The sequence below is a fragment of the Peromyscus eremicus genome, chromosome 9, assembly GCF_949786415.1.
Source record: "Peromyscus eremicus chromosome 9, PerEre_H2_v1, whole genome shotgun sequence".
NCBI lineage: Eukaryota > Metazoa > Chordata > Mammalia > Rodentia > Cricetidae > Peromyscus > Peromyscus eremicus.
In genome coordinates this window covers 23,713,914-23,735,149 of record NC_081425.1, presented here as the reverse complement: position 1 = coordinate 23,735,149, position 21,236 = coordinate 23,713,914, and the positions used below count along the sequence as shown (strand labels likewise).

The window sequence follows — 21,236 nt, the reverse complement described above, 5'->3', positions numbered from 1 at the left end:
GAAGACAGGATCACAAGAGAAAATGTGGTTTTGGATTCTCCCAGACAAATGCCTAGTACATCGTGTGCTGCTGTATTTGGATGTAAACCAGCATGGAACTTTGATCCTGTTTTCTTTTGCTGCAGGAATGAAGAAAAACGGAATTTTCCTCGGTAAAGAGCAGTGACAACCCTGTGTGGCTAACCTTTGGGACACATACAGCTCTATATTCTCAACCTTATCCAGTTACTGTTTTCAATCAAGGCTGCCAAGTTACCTCAGCACTAAACACTGGCTGTTCCTGAGGCCAAACAGAAAGGATCTGAGAGTGTAGATGTCTCATTATAATCCAAGTGGCTTCCCTTGCTGTCAGGAGCATAGACATGCTTCCTGTGTGCCCTGTGGAGTAAAACCATCAAATGCAAGGCCCCTGGCTGCACTGGTTCTGTGCTAGCTGGATGCTCCTTTAATTCAGTTGAGTAGTGAACCCAAATTGTAAACAGCATTTATTCCCATGGTTCTCACATCTATCTATCCTTGATATGAAAAATAACACACAAAGAACAATTCAACATGGATACTAATACTTAAATTCTGTTTCATATCTTTCATGTGTACAAATGAAGGGCATCTATGTCATTTGTTTTAACAAAGTATAAACAACAATATCATATTATAATTTGCTTTATTTCACTCAGCATGGCATGTGAGATCTATTTGTACTTTTTCATTTCACTGTTTCTCTCTACTGCAATCTAATTGGACTATTTTTGAATAGGCCACTATTATTTATCTATTCTCATAATAAAAATTAAATTTTCAAAATATTCATGATTAGCTATGCTGCCACAAGCTGCTTCATGGTATATATCTGAAAATTACGATGTAGTTTAATTCACGCACATTGTCACACTGTTCTCCAATGTGCCTGAACCAATTCATATTCCCACTGATGTGTGCGCATGAGGTAGCCGCATAGTAGATTGATGTTGCCAGATTTAAACATCACTCTAATGTGTAAAGCCATTCAGTATTATCTAATCTCCCAAGGACAAGATTTAGTCTGCTTGGCATCTGGGGAAGCTGGGAAGGAAGATCTCAAATATGAGGCCACAAGAGGAAGAACAGAAAGAGTATTCTTTATTACTAGGTTTAGCAAATTTGTGTGAGTTGTAACTGTAGACTACATATTTCTGAAAAATTTAAAATTTATGGTTTGGTGAACTTTATTTTAAAGGGAAATATTACATTGTTCTCCTGCCTACATGGGGTGTGCTGACAGGCTCTGTCGTTCTTAAACTCCTGCTCAGAGCATCTCAGGAGGTTTCTTTATGCTTCCTCTTTGACAATTTCTCTGCTCTGTGGATTTGTATTAGCGTGTCTACAGTCTTGGATTCATCATCTCTCTTAACTTTCACAGATTTCTAGGTATCTCTGTGAGGACTGTAATATAATCTGTTCTTGTCTCATGGGTGCATATTGATGTTTTCGAACACTTCCATTTCTGTTTTATTTCTTGCTGTGACAACTTTTCTATTCAGTGTTGCTTCCTGGGTGAAGTTCTCAGTGCAGTCTTTCTACCCAAATAATCTTCCACTCAACATTCTAACATATTGCCATTTCCCAAAGAGAACCTAGGTAATGCTCTACATTCACATCTTCTCTCACCATTGAAAGCCATTTGGCCAATAAATTGTACTTTGTTTCTATTGAAGTAACCGCTGACCAGGCCTTCAGACAGTCTTGGCTGATTTCTGGAAACAGCCTTCTGCTGTTTCTGCTTCTTCTACATCTCATGGCATCCATCCCTTCACACACAGATTTCAATGCTATCCTGTTAACTTCTGAATTTCCCTGGAGCTTGCAGTAAATGTAGACTATCTAGCTCATCTCAATTTGTAGTTTTATTAATACACATTCCTGTCCTAACTACATATATGTGTACATACAGTATCCACAGCAAAGCCCACACTGAAATGGATAAATCACACCGAAGCAAACAAACAAATAAACAAACAAACATGCACACATAGTGAGACAAGTCTCTGAGAGACAGGAGCATGGGCTTATGAAAACCGTGGCGGTGAACAGGCCTCATGCGTCAGTCTACTTTAGCGGGCCCTGCATTTGATCGTATCCACTTATCCATCCTCCTGTACAATCTACTTCCCCACTAGGATGCACATGCTCTTTTGTAGCTCAGGGATTTGCACCTTTAAAAGTGTTCTTGTCAATCTGTGACTAAAGTTTTCCTCAGGAGCAGCCTTTGCCTGACATCACCGTCACCCACTTCTACCTCCCGATGTTGTGGCGACTTGCTCTGTGCACCACACCTGCGGGCCTGTGCTTGGCTGGATCACTGACTTGTCTCACCCTGCTTGTTTGCTTGGCTGTGACTTATCCATTTCATTGTGGCTTTGCTGTGGGTACCATTCACTTCAATTAGCAGTTTCACTAACACACATCCTTGTTTTAACTACTGATTGAAGTGATCGAAAAGGAATGTGAAAATTCTTGGTTAAGGCAAAAAGTTAAAAAAAAATTAAATAAGTTCAAGCCATAGATAACGGTATATGCCTGAAATGTCAGCACTCAGAGGGCGCTGAGCTGGGCCAGCTAGGATTATATAGTGAGATCCTGTCTTTGTGGAAGAAAAGGAAGCTAAAGACTTCCGATTCTCAGTTTCTTAACTTGATAGCTCAAATTATATTAGTTTTAAGAAATGAATCTGACAGCGACTAAAACCATAACCTGGCACTACAGCCATCACATTTCTTAAAGTAACAGACAAAGATCTTTTAATTTTTGATAAAACCTCATGTACTAAAGAGAGATCTTGAGCTATGTATATAGTTGAGGGTAGCCTTGAACTCCTCAGTCCCTTGCCTCTGCAACCAACCCTAGCATTACAGGTATGAGCCAAGATCAGGCTCTTGTTTTCTCATTTAAATGGTACAATATAAGGCATAAAATTTAAGAGCTTTATAATAAGTCAACTAACTCTTCAGTTTATGAAATGTGATAGTTTCTTTAACATACTTTTACATGAACATATATACATGTCAAATATAGCTTTATGTGTATGAGTATATTTACATTCATACATATGAGCCCTAAGAACGGACAGTGTGAAGTCCCATGATAAGTATATTTTAACATGTCCAGGTACTTGATGGTCACCACGTTATGGACTTTACAGACAGGAAAGGCCCCTCTAAGTAAACTGACTGGTTCGGTAGGTACACAACTAACAGTTTGCATACGGACTGAGCAGTATAACGGGGCTGATTTTCCCTCTATCTCTTTTGGTGTAAGCTATGTCTGCTACCTGGAGTATATGGTAGTGCTCTCTTGTCTTGCTCTTACTAAGAATCACTGCATTTTCTGTGCTTATAATACAGATCACAAAGCAGAAAAGTAGTAACAATTCAGTGGCTTGCATAGATTTTTAAATAGAAAAAGTTACAGCCTTCCATTAAAATCAGATCAGACAACACTATATAGCTAAAACTTGCTTCAAGTTATCATTGAAATGGTGTTTGCTTTGAAATACCAAGGGCTTATGATGGTGATTAACATTAAAAATGATCACAATTGGCCAAGGAAAGAAAAAAAATAGCCTGCTAATAGTTGTACTCGTTTCAAGGTATCTAATGAGATAATAAAACACATAATTGGAGGTTATACTACCTTGATTACTGCAGATTACACCAAGGGGCACAATAATGCCACTAAAGAGTGCATCACCAACCACCACTCATTTGTTAGATGATAAGTGGATTATGTTCCATGAAAACGATGACCTGAGGAATATATTAAAATGTGCCACTGTGTAGGTGGGATGCCCGAGCACCAGACAGCGGGCAGAGTCTTTGACTTTGTGAGAAGTTGAACAAATAACAAAAGAATGACAAAAATGTAGAAACGACATTGAAATCAGAGCTGGAAGATGTCAGTCCCCATTAGAAAACTAGCTAGTCTCCATATCCAAGCACATGTGTTTGAGAATTTATTTTCCAATTTGAAGAAAGCATTTCTAAACATCTGCTACATGAGCTTGGATGATTCTGAATGTGTAATGCTCTAATGATGATTAGCTATTGGCTAGTGTTCAGGATTTTATTGAACTCATTAATCTAAGAAAAATAAATATAATTGTAACAGTAACATAGTAACATTAAATGTTGGCTGTGCCTTTTTTTCCCTTGCGGTTTTTTTTTTTTTTAAATAACCACTATCAGGATGAGGCAAGACACAACATGCATGTCTGTGTAATATGTGTGTCTTTGTATTCACTTTCCTCCTCAAAAGAGCTCCAGGCAGGGACCAGATATGTCTAAAAATGACACAGATGTCAGTCTCTGAAACTCAGTGAACCACACTGTGACAAAATTTCCCTGCACCTAGAAATGTTAACCTACAGCTTGGGGCTACTGTTCTCATGCTGCAAGATGTGGAGAAATTGAAGCACATAATACCACAATCTAATGCCAATACTTAGCTATGTGGGATTACATCATGGGCTTCATATATGTTTATACACAGTTGCTGCTACGGATACACATTTCATACATCATAAATTTTAAACCTTAACCAAAAGCACAGGTCATTTTAAAATGCAATATTTCACATTCAGTTAAACAGCATCTTATCTGGGGGAATACAGATTTGGGATATGAACACTGACAAATCCTTTCAGTATTTCAAGTTACTGGTTAAGCATCAAGCTGAAGAAAGGGGAAATTATTTTAAAATCTTATTTAATTCAAGGTGCTACCCCTTATAAACTGAACCTTTAAGGGGTAGAACCACAGAAGTCTCTATTCTCTTACTTATGAAAGATGGACAGCAATGTCTATATAGTATTTAGTGGGTGATTTAAAGATAAAATATATACCTCACAAAGAACAAAGTTTATTGTTTAATAATTTTAACAAATACATCTATAAGATTTATTACATACTTTGCAGACTTCCTCAAATAGACTGATAGCAATTTATCATTCCTTCGTTAGTAATAGTCATTATTTCAAAGGCAATTAGGATGCTCTTGTATATTATTATCTCCAAGGACAAATGAGTGGGCTGTGTGACCCTATTTACTCTCATGCAGTCCTTGCTCGGGTGAATCAAGTTCTCACTCTGATAATAATGTTGACATCTCATCTGTCTGATACCTTTTGTGTCCCCAAAGACAAAAGTCGACTTCCTAACTTGTGCATCAGTTTCACATAAAATAATCAGAATTGAACCTGAGTGGACTGATAATTCCAAATCTGTAGATGTATTTTCTTACTGTAAGGAAACCTAGAGGAAGTGAATGCTACAATTTCTTGTGGCTACTGGGAATATCTAAAAATCTACTGAGGACATGTTTTAGAGGACTCAGGTAATACAAATAAGGATGGTGAATTACATCTTTCTCTTACTTCTCCCTCACCGATTTTATTTACTTTAATTTAGGCACAGCTAGAAAATTATAGTCACAAAGAGTACAAGAAGTAAATCTAATGTACGAGTTAAAAGCCTTTGGAGCTGTGATGAGCTCAGGTTATTCCTGGGGATATAGAACAGTACATATCACACATGCGTGCTTTATACCATACACAATGCATGCATGGGAAAATGCATCGGAACCAACACCACAACAAAATGGCACAGCTTCCCTTTTGTATCCGCCATCCAGCCTTTTCCTGGTCTGACATGTTCCTAACTACTCTGATCCTGGAGTTTTATGATTCTTCATCTTTCACCTCCAACATCACCTCTTCTGCCTTCATTAGCAGATTATGACTTCCTCCAGGGTAACGCTCTTTGAGGATTTACGAGTGAGGGCCCCAGAAGGTTTCCTCTGTTTAGAAGGTCCCTGTGTTTACAGAGGATTGATTTAAAGTATTCATTTCTGACAAAGGCCATAGCAGAGATGATTAGGGAAGGCTTTAGATTTAGCCCAAAGAAGACAAAAACGCAATCAAGAAATTGACAACGCCTTCTAAACACAGAAAGGTTCGAGACAATTCCCACAAAGCTGTCTGAGATTTGAGCTTCTTTTTGCTTAATACACCTTTAAGGCCAGAGATCTGAAACGGGAAACCAAATCTTCCTTTTATGGCTGCAACAAATGGGCCAGCCATGGTAAATACATCATTGATTCTTTCTCACAAAGAGATACTTAAATGCAGGGTGCAAGGAAGAGGAGCAATTTCCTTCGACTTAAGGTTTGTTAAAGGAAATTTATGTTTTTAACATGCACTGCAAACACGGAAAAACTGATTGTACCATCATCAGCTTTTAAATCAAAACAGCTTGCTATCTGGTAAAGACAGGCGTACCGGTCGATTTATTTCATAAAACTTTATGTACAAAGAGACAGTGTCTATGAACTTAATGGAGAGAATATTGAGTCTGGAAGGGTAATTTTTATTACAGTTTATGGTGGGATTATCCATACTCCACACTTTCCAGATTTTATGGTAGCACAATGCTGATGTGGTTAACTGTAGTATGGGAGGAGGCATAATTTCTTTCACCCTGACTGGGAAATAAAATTGGCATAACTGTTATATATGTTACATAAGATACATCACTGATTCTATTAATTATATGGGTCCAATTAAAACCTCTTTATCATATGTCCACAGGTAAAATATTTTACCAAGCAAAAGAATAGGCGAGGACTGACTATAATTTCCATACAGCAGTCTTTTCGTTATGACTCTTATGAAACCTTTAGAGCATTTCTCACTCATAGAAGTTCAGCTCCAGAAACCATTAAAGACTACATTATATTAATTATCTATAATATAATACCAAATATTTTTTCTTAATACCAGGCACTACAGACTTAAACAAACTCAAGGATAGTGCAGAAACAATATATTCTCAAGAACCCAGAGGACTCCAAATGGATCATGGGCATAAGCAGTAAAAGCCTTGAAGATGGCAGACATGTATTTAGCAAATACTTTAAAGTTTTTGCTGTGTCTCACATAATGTATAAGGCCTTGAGACACAGAGAGAAGAAGTTATGGAGGGAGAAAGAAAGAATTGAGGCGGCTTTGCAATTTGGTATGCACCCCCACGAAAAGGCATCATTGAACCAAGACTTTGGCACAAGACCCTTTCTTCACAGACAAAGGCAATGCAGCATTGCAAAAAGCCATGGCACATGACAGGAATATGAGGTATGTTTGGTGGAGGGCTGACAGACTGGGTTGGAAGAAGCTAGCTGGCATTTATGTTGAGACTCCTACTTCATCATACAAAGGAAGATTTCTCTTTGGTTTGGAGTTTGAAGTTTGGGACTGTAGGTCAGCACTGGCCACAGAATTCTTTCATACTTCATCACCCCATATACTCCAAGTTAGACTGATTCATTCTGATGTTCACATATCTCTTTTATAAATGTCTACTGAGCTTCTACTGGTATCATCCACAGCGTTGGAGAAACAGGAAGAAGTACAGCTTAAATGGATATTTCACAACCCTTACCTTTCTAGGAAAAACTTTGTTAGATGACACCCCCGATGTCTTATAGGAATGAGGATTTATAGCAATCACAAATTATAATTCATCAACTATATAATTATCAATAGAAGAACGTATTGTTACCAGAGATCATACTACTAGGTCTTTTTTCCCCCTTAGGAAAGTGGGGAACACGTGTCCTTCAAATGGTTCCATTAAACTTCCATCCAGTTTCTAGTAAACCTCAGTCCTGAGCTATCAAAGAGTTCCTCTGATGTGTTTTGAGGGATAGCCTTATTTTTCTTGGGTGCGTCAAGCTTACCCCCGTCTTCCTAAAGACGTAACGCTTGGTTTTCCCTTATTTTCTCCATGATGATGACTTCCTTGCCCCATGGGTTCAGGTCTCTGTGAAACTTGCTAATAGCATACAAGTTGGCATACCTGTGCTTTATTGTAGTGAAAAATAGAAGGTATAGGTTTCAAATGTACAGAGATAAAACAGAGTATTTTAACTTTACTAAGTGAAGTGTCTAAGATAGGAATATGGGGTGAGTGTGCAGAACTCACACTTTTTCTTTCTGAACCAAATTAAATAAGGTCATTCACATACTAGAACTCTAAAAATAAGATATACGTATATATATATATATTCAAGTTCAAGTTTGAGTTTTTCTTTTCTTTTTCATTTTTATTCAGGGAGGGGTGGGTTGAGACAGGGTCTCATGCAGCTCAGGTTGGTTTCTAACTTCTTCTATAACTAAAGATGACCTTTGACTCCTGCCTCTGCTGCCCTAAGTTTCATTTCTAGTATTACAGACGGGCATCATCAAACTAAGATTTTCTTAGAAGGGACTCATTGCACTTTCCTATGGCTCTGAAGTAGCTGGCAAAATCCAGGCACCACCTGGGCAGGAAAGGTATCTTGAGTTATATAGTACCCTTGAGTCTTTCTGCATACGTTTTCTAAGATTCTACCACTAGATGGCAGCACAAAGACTCTGTTATTAAAGGTAAGTCTCAATTCAGTAAGACTTCTGGGGCAGATTTGGTGAGAAATGCAAGGGAAAGAGAAATTGAACCACAGGGAGAAAAAAAAGTATGGTAGCCAGGAATAATGAGACAGGCTTGTAATCTCAGTACTCAGGAGGTGGAAGCAGGGGGATTAGCTGTTCAGGGACTGCCTCTGTTACATGAAGAGTTTGTGGCCAGTTCCCAGTCTAGGTTACATGAGACCCTGTCCTACACCCACACCCAATCCCAAATGGATAGAATGGTGAAGAATGGAAGAAGGTAAAGAGAACTTAGAGAAAGAGAAAACAGAGAGAAAAATCCCCAAGGAGTCTCTTTCAAACACTGGTACTGGTAAGATACATATGCTCCAGCAAGGACAGGACACATCTACCGCCATCCTCACTTCAGCCCAACTCAGTACACAGATACACACAGACACAGACACAGACACACACACAGACACACACACACACACACACACACACACACACACACACACAAACACACAGAGCTGAGGTACCAATACCACACACACACACACACACACACACACACACACACACGCATGTAAATAGGTTAATTGGCACATTTCATGAATTAATATTTATTCAGGAGATGTTCTCAGATTGATTTATTTTAACCCATTCCATTCTATTTTACTTTATAAACTTCTAGTTTTCAGTTTATTTCAAGTTTCCCCAACAGGAAATTCTCACAATGTGAACAACACTATTTCAGTAGAATATAAACTGCAACCATCATTTTAGAAGTTTGTTTCTTTTTAAATGAACTTTCCTTGGTGGCAGTGAAGGACGCTGGTACCATACAAATGGTACATAAAACTTTTGTTGAATACATAAGCCAATATTTAGGTGAACAAAAAATGGTGAAGCCATCTAATTATAAAAATCGTAATTGGCCAATGATCAAAGCAACATTCATCCCTAATAACGGTGGCTGGGGAAAGAATGAAGGATGTGATCTTTACTTAGTAAATGGCTATCATGCCTTTCACTCATAGATGGACTGGTATCAATTATAGTTTCTCTAAAGAATACAATTAATATATCACTTCATCAATTCTCTTTTAAGAATAGGAAACATAATAGGAGAGCTTAGAAAATAGTAACAGAATATTAAATAATAGCTTTGAATAGAAAGAGAATTACTAAGGGAACGAGAAAAGGTGAGGAGCACAAAGGACCACCAGTAAGCTGTAAATTATTAAAAAGCCAATTTAAAGCATTGCTTGTGGTGATTCTCAGAGCACCTCTTGGATAGTATAGTCTCCCTGCTCAGGTTTGTTCCTACAAGGCCTTAAATGTCATTGAGTCAACTGTTTGCTAAACATTTGTCTATTTGCCACATAATAAATATATATTTCTTGTAATGAGTGGAAATGTGCAAATATCAAAATAGTTCTATAAACAATGCCATCTGATGTAGAAATAGAATTCTTCTAGTATATAGCATTCACTGGACTATGTGAAATCAGAAGATTATATTTAGGAATATTATCTTATAAAAATTGAGTGTCTAATATTCTGTATTCCAAATGTCAGGGAAAACTCAGGTGGGCGAGCAATGAAGATTCCATTTGAATACTATATTAGTATAATGTGACATTCTAGGCAGGAGTCTATTGAAACATGAATTAGAACACTTTTTCATGAGAGAAACTTGTTCTGGGCAAATGAATATGGCATGTGAGGCTATTTTATTCAATAGCTCTTAATAACACACTATAATAGAATGAATTGAAAGCCTATTTTGTCAACCTCCAGCATGAGCTACCCTACCTAACCAATACATTTGTCTCCATCCTCTGTCCTTTAGGTAACACCCACCTCTTCAAGCTGACCACCTGAGGAACTACTGGTTCTTCTCCATCCTGTCTTTGTTTTGTATTTGTATTGGTGACTTCACTCAGAAAACTGGGAGGCCAACTGCAGTCATTTGCGGGCACTATACCATGTGTGCGGAGCTCACCCACAGGTTTATCTTTTCTGCTGATCTCTAGAAGCGATCCAGACCGCTCATGTAGCCTTTCTGAGCCACATATCATCACTAACTCTGAGAACTAAACCAGCCTGTGCAAAACGAAGCCGTGGAGCTGACAGATTGGAGAGGATTCAGATAAACAGGAGCACAAGATGCCAAGTTTTTGGTGGAATCTATTCAACCTTATGTGCATATCCAGAAGTTAAAAAAAATAGTTAAGTTTCAATTCGGCATTAAAACTCAGGTTTAAAAAGAGCAATAAATCACCAATTTATCCCAAGAGAATAAAGCACTCTGAACTCCTAGTTAAATTTTTCATGATTGCAGACTCGCTGCCCTGCTTTCACTATTTAATAAGTTCTGGCCTTTGTTTGACACTGGTGATAGTGAATCACTCCAGTCTCGTCAAAGTCTCCATTTAAGAATAATAAACCCAAGGACAGTAAGACTCCAGTCACATTTTCCAAGAAAGAACATTAAAACATAAGCTAAGAGACAGGACGACTGGGCTTATTCACACAAATCTAGTTCACAGTTCACATATAAGGTATAAATCTGTATTTTCTAAGTCTATACCTATTAGCTACTGTATATAAATAGAGTAAGTAGAAGACATTTACCAAATGAGGAGGTAGCAGCAGTCACTCAGAAGCCAACTGTACACACAGGCACAAGTCAGCTGCCTGGGACTATTCTGGTCCTATGGACAGATGACACCAGGATTCCACTGAACGGTGAACTAAAAGATGACAGTCATGTGTAAGGTGGACAGCAGAAGCAAGTGTAGGACAAGAACTATGACCTAAAACAAGGAATCACTGTCAACAGGTGGTTGGCTGACAGCAGAGAAGCGATGTAACGGAACCAGGAACTGTGAAATGGGGAGTACTCAGTGTGCTGGGAGCTAGGGTCAGCACTTCCAACAAGCTTTACAGCCATCACTTGGATGGCCAGATTTCCTTTCACACATATAAATGGCAGAAGACTAAAAATAAACGTGTGGCTTCTTCCTGCAGGTTGCTGAGAAAAGCAACAGCCTGCAGGAAGAAAATGGGGGTGAGGGTAATTATCACAAATTTCCCTGTGGCCACAACCCTCTGGAAGTCCTGAATGGATTCCATGAACATAAGTAGCATTTTTGGGGGAGTGGGTTTCTTCAGTGTGTCAACATCTAAGCAGAATGACCAAAGAAAATGCACCTCCAAACTGGCATAGTTTCTTAATGGTAGAATCAACTTGCTCTATTTCAAAAAAATGTATTTTATTCTCAAGCATCTGATCATGTGTTTGAAATCATAAATAATGTACTTATGGATCACAGTAAGTTATGTTTTCAAACATCACACTATTTCAACAATAAATCCTTAATTGAATAAAAACTGTTTTGTATAATCCCGGTAGATTCTGGTGCTGGTTTTGAATGGGCTATAGGAAAATAGAGCTGGACTCCTTCCCTCTCTGTGACCTACTTCTCATTGTCACACAGGCTACTTAGTGCTGGGTGGGGCTGAGAAGAAGAAGTTAATGGGAGGGACACACAGAAATATCTGGCAATCTATGTAAGACAATAAAGAAGAAGGAAAAAGCAATTAGGGAAGAAAATCATCTAACTGCAAGACAGAAGCATACCCAGTCCCATCCCCTAGTTACACTGCGCCTCTTCAGGTCTGGTCACCTTCAAAGTCATTGGCTGATCACACCCTTCTCTTATTCTTGCGTATCAAGGTCACCTGGTCCTCTCACGAGAAGGAGAAAGGACCGACTCAGATATTGGATATTGAAGAAAATCTGGATTTTCTGAAACTGGTCATTGCATTTTCCTTTAATTATCTTGAATTATAAAATGTAGTTACCTATTAATATTAAAATGTTGAAAATGCCTTTTGTAAATTAGAATAGGTTATTTGGGGTTTATTGCCTACTTTGAACTACCCCAAAAAGGTAGTTGTGAAAGCATTTGATCTCTATTTATATTGGTTCTAGTATCATTTTCATAATTATGAATAGAACCCAAATAAAAAGTTTATTTAACTTTCATTTGCTTTCATTAATAATCCCAGGTCATTGTTTTGGGTCTTTTTTACAATTATAATTATTAGTGGAATCTGTATTTTACTTAACTTTTATTGTTATGTTTTTCCTTGTCAATCATAGATCATTATTATCTGTTTTTACATTTCCTCTCATTTTTCATTATGCATCTTTGTCCTAACAGTTTTGTCAATACAACAGATCAATGCTAGGATATAAATTAATTACTATAAAATACAGGTTACTCCACAAAGTAATGCAAGCCCTCACATGCAACTAAAGACTTTGTTCTTACAATTCTCCCTTCCACAGAATTAACCACAATTATCTGTTTCAAACTTTCTACTGGATTATTCTTGAGAGCACACAGACAAGCTATTCTGTGCCTGCCTTATAAGTCTCCTCATGGAGAGTGGGAATGCCTCCCCAAGTATCATTGCCCATCTCTACAGCTCTTCACAAAATCATTCCACTGACTGAATCTCACTTTCCTCACTTCTCTTCTGAACAAGAACCTATTTCAGTCCTTTGTCTTCTCACTTCCTGGACACGCTGCTCATTATCAGCAAGGAACTCACCCTCTTCTAACCCACAGCTTTCAGCTTTCCTTTCAGGCCCTGGACAGTACTTACTAGTAAGGGGCAAGTCCATCTGTCAAACACCCTCTTTTTCACATTGTCCTCAATGTCCTCACATTTTCCCACAAAGCTCTCTAGCAGACTGGCATTGCTGGGTCTCTCTTCCCTTCTTGACTTCTCAGGTGTCTCTCCCTAACCTCTGAAGTGTGTCCAATTTGCAGCCCAGGGTAGTTATGTATGTGGTCCAACAGATTTGTAAATTACAATGTCATATCTCAATGTGAAAAAGCTGGATAAGGGCTGGAAGATGGCTCAGTTGAAAAGCACTTGTCATGGAAGTGTGAAGAGCAGAGGTTGGATCCCCAGAACCCATCCACATAAAAGCCAATAATAGTCTTGGTTGAGAGGCAGAGACAAGGGGCACCTGGTGCAACCTGGCTATTTAGATTAGCTAGAATCTGTTAGCTCTGGGTTCAGTGAGAGACCTTACCTTAATAAATAGAGTGAAGAGTGATCAAGGAAGACATTTGATATCAACTTTGGGACTCCATGCTCACATGCATGCACACCACATGTAGGCACTCATAACACACATACAAACATATGCCAAAAGTAAAAGTTTGGATACATGCCTGCCCTGTTTTGGCTCTCATCCCAGATGATTCATGGCAGTCATTATTAAGCAACAAATATCTCCTGTACTCTAATGGATTCCAATGCATTTTCCATACTGCCTCCTACTTCAGAACCCCAGGCTCATTTGTCCAACTACCATTTCAAGTGTTCTAGTCAAAGGTAGAGCAGGCATGTTATGCTGAATAGAGTACACCCCAAAGGAATTTCCTTCACATTCATACTCCTCCTATCTTAGGAAAGATCAGCATCATTTACTCAATAGTTCAACCACAAGCTTAGAGGATGCCCCTACTCCCCATCTTTCTTCACATCAAATTCGAATCCATATGGCAGTAGTCCTGAGCCAGCCTCCCCATTTTCACTCCTGTCCCATTTTCTCTACTGTACACAGAGTCTCCATGAGTCTTGCAAAACAGTGAAGATCACGACTTACTTCTGTACACATGTCCAATTCTAGTGGCTTTTCATTACATTTAGAACAAAAGCCACCTTGGGATTTAAGGTTCTAACTCCCCCTGTTCTGGTCCTGATGTGTCTTCAGTGCTTATCTTTAACATTTTCCACGGCTTGTGCACTCCAGGCAGCAGTCTTCTCTGTCCCTCATCATACAGGTGGTACTCAACTGAGACTTCAGATATTTTTGGAATTGTCTTTTGCAGATACTACGTACACAGATGATTTTTCAACGGGCTTCCTTGATTACACCTAATAGCGAGCCCTTCTCTTGCTAACTTCGTCACATCCCGTTGTGTCTCTGTAGCACCTACAATGTCTGGCATGTGCTCATCACCCTTCCCATTGAAATGTAATATGCATGGCAGCAGGGCCTTGCTCATCTTGGAACTGCAGTTCTCAGCACTGTGTTTGACATATAGGAAATGCACATTATGTAGCAGAAGCAGGGAGAATTCTGCTTTCCCTATCATTCATAACTTTTCCCTCAAGCTACTAATTGAACCAAGCACAACCTTGCCTCTGATTTACTCTGATGCTATATGGTGTTCTACCACTAAGCAGCTACAACGAATCAAAACAGAATGATGAAAATTCCATGATAAATATGTCACAACTTTTCATAGGCTCGACAGAAATTCCTAGAGTTATTATTTAGAGATAAGACAACCATGTGAAGATTGTAGCTTCCACAGTAACAAAACACTCTTCCACATGGGTGAGTTGTGGATCCTTCAGCCTCCCATGGGAGGGTACATACTGATTTTCCTCAGTAGACCTCTCAATCCTTGCTCTCACAGCTCTATTCTGAAGTATGTTCATTTCCTGTACCTCTCAGAACATTTGCCCAGCTTGCTTCCTTTTTCCCATTCCATCCCTGTCCCACTGTGATGCCTATGTACTCTGGGCTAGCTACCACCTTTCATTCCTCTAGGTCAATAGCCTTTCTTCTCTGATGCGCTACTTGAAGCTCTGGCTTCATCAGAAAACATTTTCATGTCCCTTTGCTGTTATCCAAGCATTCTTGGTAGGAATTTTATCTCATCCTTTCACAGTCAAGACATTTCTTTCTTTCTCTAAAGAACTATGCTATGTGCCAATACTTGTTGTTAAATACAATTTTATTTATTTATAATTCTAATTATCTTCTTACTGGACAAGTCACTGGCTTATGCAAATGTTTGTTCAGTTCTAACCAGAAGAATGAGTATTTATTTCTAAGATTTCTTTAACTTGATGTTATCCGTCAGACTTGCAGATATATCCAGCCTTTTCACACTGCAATGTGATGTTGTCTTCTACAAAAATCATGCTCAAGGATACACAATTTAGTTACAAAGAAATTGTAAACAACATCTCAACGTTTTAAGTATGCTTCCAATTTTGTATCGGGGTGCATCCCTAGCTACCCTCAGCTACATGTGGTCCATGAGCTTCAGGGTGGATAGAGTAAGAAGCAGTGTGAAAGAGAAACAGTACCAGCTCTGTTTATCATTGTATCCTCAGTGGCAATAATGGCTACTGCTGAGCTGAGAGATGCTTAGTAGACGCTTGGATGAACACATGGCTCAAGCCACATGATATGTGAGTTTAGATGTGGACATGTATATTCACAGTCCTTTGTGTCATGTGATATGTAGGCTCTACTTCTCTGTCACAGAGCAAGTAATTATCCAGTAAACTCACCTAATTTATAAGAGTGAAATTTTATACCTTTCATATTAGCATTTTGGAAAACCAAGTCCCTTAGGGTATTTTTTTGCATATCCATACCAAGTATAGAAGCCCTAAGTGGGAAGGTAAACAGGAGCTCCCTTAATTATTCAGCCATTTCAGTACCCACCCGCATATGTATAAAATAAAGGTTTGAAGAATTACCCGAATGCCCTTTCCTTTCCTCATTCTGTGAGGTAGGCAAACCTTTCCACTAGACACTTTTACTGTCCTCTAGTTAATCAGTTAAACAATAAAAGGTTATAAAATGCTATAGCAATATTTGTAGAATATGGTGATTATAAAAACTTAATACGGAGTAGTAAAATTTAAAAATGAGATGTTTCCAGACAATTCCTCATACTAATCTCTCATCCCTCATCCCTGCTGTGCCAGCAACTTTGAGAAGTGGTACCCAACCAACTTCTTGGGGTTGATTTCTAATTCAACAACTTCTGTCTTGGATAACACCATCATCATTAACTTTCTGTTTTATGAGAAGAAGAAAAGGAAGTGTTATTATTGCTTGTAATAATAAGGAGAAAAGTAATAATGATAAAATGCAAATGTTTACTGATACTTGGTCAATACTAGGACTCTGGACTATGTTCTTCCATGAAATCTTAAGAAAGATCATGCTACTAGCTCCATTTTTTCACTGATAAAAGTGAGAATTAAGGCAATAGTTTTGTACAGTTCTAAGTGAGAGAAGCAGCATTTTTGCCTCGTATATCTGTTAGCTTATAATCCATAGAATGGTTAACTGGGCTTATGATTAAGTACATTTTTATTCATTACATAAAAATTACCAAATAAAACATACCACATGAAACTAATAAAACACAGAGAGAACAAATGATAGCATGAGTCTTTACAGGCTCTTGCAATATACATTTTCCAGAAAATTAAATTTTAGCCATATATATATACTTTATATGCTATATCTCCTAATTACCAAAAGCCTGTTCTATAAAATGATGATGACAAATAAAAAGTGTTTTATTGGTGAGTCCAAATTATATAAAAAGCTCACAAAGAAAGTGATATTTGCATTAAGTGGCACTGCAGAATGACTGGACCCTAACATGGACAAAGATAGGATTATAACACTTCAGAGACACTGGAGTCTACCACGAACACATAGACACATATATAGGATTATACAACATATATAATGTTGTGCTTCACTACCTGTTAAATGCTAATTCTTAAAAATGTAAAACTATATGTTTAGATAATAAGTAAAACAAATATCTGATTTGTCACCCAGTTAGGTTAATTATTATTCAGAGACTTATTCATTTTACTCAGAGATATGAGCAATACCAAAAGGGTGCAGATGAAAATAATCCATTCAAAAGCACCTTCATCCCCCTTCCCTCCACTTTTTCAGTTCAGAGTGTTGCTGAGACCCGTTTCCTGTCCCATGATAGCAGATGATATATCGTGTGTGGAGCAGAGAAAGCCCCTGAGTGAGTGACTGTGTACTTTGACATGGATGCATCCATGTTACAGACTCCGAGAGCAATCAACTCATGGGAAATGGGCTAAGCTGTTACCCGTATGGGCTTGGCTCAAGATGAATGGCAAGGCTTTCCTCAGGGAGTCTGAGTATGAGTGTTTATGAAAAATTGATCAGTGTGTACAGACTAGCAGCTGTGGCTTCCTCCTCCCAGATGTCCACAGACTGAGCCTGCCCACTTACAGAGACTACGGAGTCTAACTGGCCCCTGGACTGTTCCTAATAAACATCTGAGGTCCAGGTTGGTAGTGGTAGGAAAACCCAACCTGATCCCAGCTTTGCTGTATGTGTGCCTGTGTGTGTGTCTTTTCTTCATTCCTTCCACACCCCTAGGCAGGGTGCTAGAACCCAAGCCACGTGGGCCTTGGCAACTGAGATTGTCAGATAAAGCAGGAATGTCTACTTCTCAAACTTGCAAACTGAAATTCCTGAATCAGGAGATTTTTAACTTTGTTAAAACAGGGAAAGTGAAACTTATTTGAGTGCTATGAAGAAATTTAATATTGATAAAATAATAACTTCCAGTGGTGAACACACAGCTCTATATAGATGTTTATAAACAATCTGCCAAGTTTTCAATCATATATCATTTCTCAATATTGAGTTCTACCTTTTACCAGAAGCAAAACAACCATGTTTCCTAGCATTTTATGAGAAGACAGTGGTTTATGCATTCATCGATCATGTTTTAATCATGGGCCTCAGTAGTAACACAGTGTCAGAGCAAAAAGCAATATTGGGAAAGTCTGATCCTAGAACTGTGTTTGCCATCTGAATACACAAATATGCACTCAGTTTCATAGGGAGTGAGTCAATACTATGAGATTTCATATTTGCAGAGAGGGGGCTTAGTGCTTAGATTTGTATGTAGGAGAGAATAAAGATATGGGATTTACAAATCTTCTATTAAATCTCTGCATAAAGCAATAGCTTACAAGTAGAATGTAACTCCATATATGGCTGCACAGCTACCACAACTAATGAACTAACTAAATATTATCACATGAGCACGTGACAAAGTATCTTCTTCCCTCCGAAAAACGAGACCTTTAATAATGTATTTTGAAACATTTCCATTCTAACTCACCTTGTTATTTAAAAACCATAGTAACTGAATTAGCAGATGATTAAAAACCCCAATCTATATGAAATTTTACAAATAAACATCTTTTTTTTACAGGTTGTGGCGGTCTGAAAGAGAATGGCCCCCATAGGCTAATATACTTGAATGCTTAGTCACCAAGGAATGGAGTTGTTTGAGCAGGATTAGAAGGAGTAGGAGGTGTGGCCTTGTGGCAGGAGGTGTGCCCTGTTTTGCTGGGAATGGACTTTGAGATTTCAAAAGTCCATGCTAGTCCCTGTGTCTCTGCTTCCTGCTATTACATTCATGGACTAACCCCCTGTGAGCCAGTCTTTAATTAAATGCCTTCCTTTATAAACTGCCTTGGTCATGATGTGTCTTCACCATGAGCAGAATAGTAAATAAAGACAGGCTCTTAGTATATAACATTGGCTGACCTTGACATCTCTCTCTATATGTTAGGCTGGCCTTGAACTCTTAGAGGTCCACCTGCCTCTGCTTCCAAGTGCTGTGATTAAAGGGACATTCCACCATGCCTGGCTTAATCATTTTGCTATCAACCTAATTTAAAAGGAACTCAGAAATAAGTGTCTAGATCTCAGGCAGTTCATCTTCATGGCATTTTATATTACTGTCATCTAAAAAGTTCAAGTCTGAACAACTACAAAAGAAATCCTTATTTACCTTTAAACACTCACAATGACCAAAGTCCATAAAAGATTTATGAACTTTCATTTCATATATAATTCTACCATGCACAGGCTGCCCCTCCTGTTTTACCATTTAAGGAAAGCATTATTTTGTAAATTAAGATATCAAAACTCTGACATGAAATGACTCAATAAATAAGTATATAGACTGAGTTCAGCTAAAGGAATTGCCCATACATATGTGACTGCTCCTAAGCAGGGTTCTACTCAGTGTGGCCAATCAGATGGTCTTTGTGGTTCTACACAGAGGTTCTTTGAACATAGTGTCTATACACAATCCAGGTTCCAGTCAATGAAAAAAAAAAGAAAAAAAAAAAAAAGAAAGACAACAGAAAAACACATGGTTTTCTCTAGTGCTAAAACACAATGAGACTTTGTGTCTCTTACCTTTGCCATGGCTTCTCCCATCCTCCAGGAGCGGCACAACGATAGTGTTGTTCACATTTCCAGGTGACCGTACAGCGGTGTAGACAACCGGCACTGACTGTACCACCACAGGGATTCGATGAACATGACTGAGTTTGTTAGACTGTAAGTTCATGGGACTGGAAGGTGGGACAGGATGAATGATGTGCAAAAACTGCTGGCCGCCCACACCAGATGCAGAGGCAACAAGGGGTCCTGGAGATAACACTGTTGACGAAGACGATGCTGAAGATACTGATGTTATAACAGTGGGGGATGAGGCTGGACGACTAGAAGATGATGAAGAGGTTGAAGTTGAAGAAGGTGAGGAGGCAGACGCTGTCATGGAGACTGGGGAGGATGAAACTGCGGTAGGGGAGGTCCTGGCTTTGTTGATTGACAAGTCCACTGGCTCAGTTTGTGTCTGGAAGTGATCTACAGGCAATGAGTCCTCTGGGGGCTCCCCTTTCACATTATTTAGCAACAGGGGAACAGCTTCCATATCGGGGTAGTTGTGGACGTTTGGAGACTGCAGGGAGAAAATGGAACAGATTTATCATTATTAATGATATATTTCAATAGATGCATGATTTCTTATTTGAAAGTGTATTAAATTTTCCCTATTGCAGTGGGGCTTTAGTTTATTCACTCAAATATTCAATTTTTTTCTCTAAATCACAATGATGAACACTCTAGTGAAAAGTACAACAGAGAGTAAGAAAGTCTTTCAGCATGAGGACATTTCCTTTCCATCGGGAGGACAAACACACAACTCCTTAAGCTACATCCACTGTTTATACAAGAGGTCACAGGAATTTCAAAATGATCAGTAAATTCATGTCGAATTTTCTAAAGACAAGCTCAGGGTGTAAAGCTTCATCTTAGAATTGTGTAAACAAGACTGATTTAGTTAAAACATCGCTTTGCTCTTCTGAGTCCTGCTGCACTGGGGGTCTGGTTGAGTGTCTTCTGAAAAAGGAAGGAGAATTTTCATGAGATGAACTGAAGCATCATCCCAGCTCTGGAGTTGCACAATGTCATGAATGATTTTACCCTTGTGCAACGTGACCCTCATTGAGACAAAATACCATCCAGCAGCAATCTTGGGAAATTTGCTGTGACCTTTCTGCATTTGTGTTCAGCACAAGAGCTACCCGGACATGCTCATTCAGAGAAGGCACACGGAGTTCTCTAGTCTCCCAGCACGGGTTGTCAACTTACCGAAGTTGAATCATTTGAAATGGTTGAATTCTAACCCTCAGTGCCTGACATGGTGTTTTTTCCCTTTTAAGATATTGCATGCAATTATGACACTGAAACTGGAGGAAAGTTTTCAGAAAATCCTACATGAGAAATTTGAAGTTGTTTATTCACATTTTGTTTGATTTAAAATGGTAATTTTATTTAGGTTCATTTGTATTTTTATAAGTTTTAATGAGAAAAATTTAATAATAAACTCCCTACAGTTTAACACACTAATATTCTCAGCACAGTATTAATGGGCATGAGTCCACATCTATTAATTCCTAAGTTGAGCAAGTATACATGAAATGCACACTCCTGGGACCAAAGGGTCCACGTTCTATTGGAGCGTGTCAGTAGAGCCTTGACAGAGAGAAGCAGGCCACAGCCGATTACTTGGTTACGTCT

General features: G+C 38.6%; 1 protein-coding gene across 1 annotated transcript in view; it reads right to left on the bottom strand.

Annotated features, from left to right (window-relative positions):
- Positions 1-20,124, bottom strand: part of Klf12 (KLF transcription factor 12) — a gene marked incomplete at its 5' end in the record, with an annotated part of 165,622 nt that extends 145,498 nt beyond the window's left edge. The window contains one exon of the mRNA XM_059274290.1: positions 19,569-20,124. Within this exon, the coding sequence (XP_059130273.1) occupies positions 19,569-20,124 (556 nt within the window). The remainder of the gene's footprint in view (positions 1-19,568) is intronic.
- Positions 20,125-21,236: the final 1,112 nt, after the last annotated feature.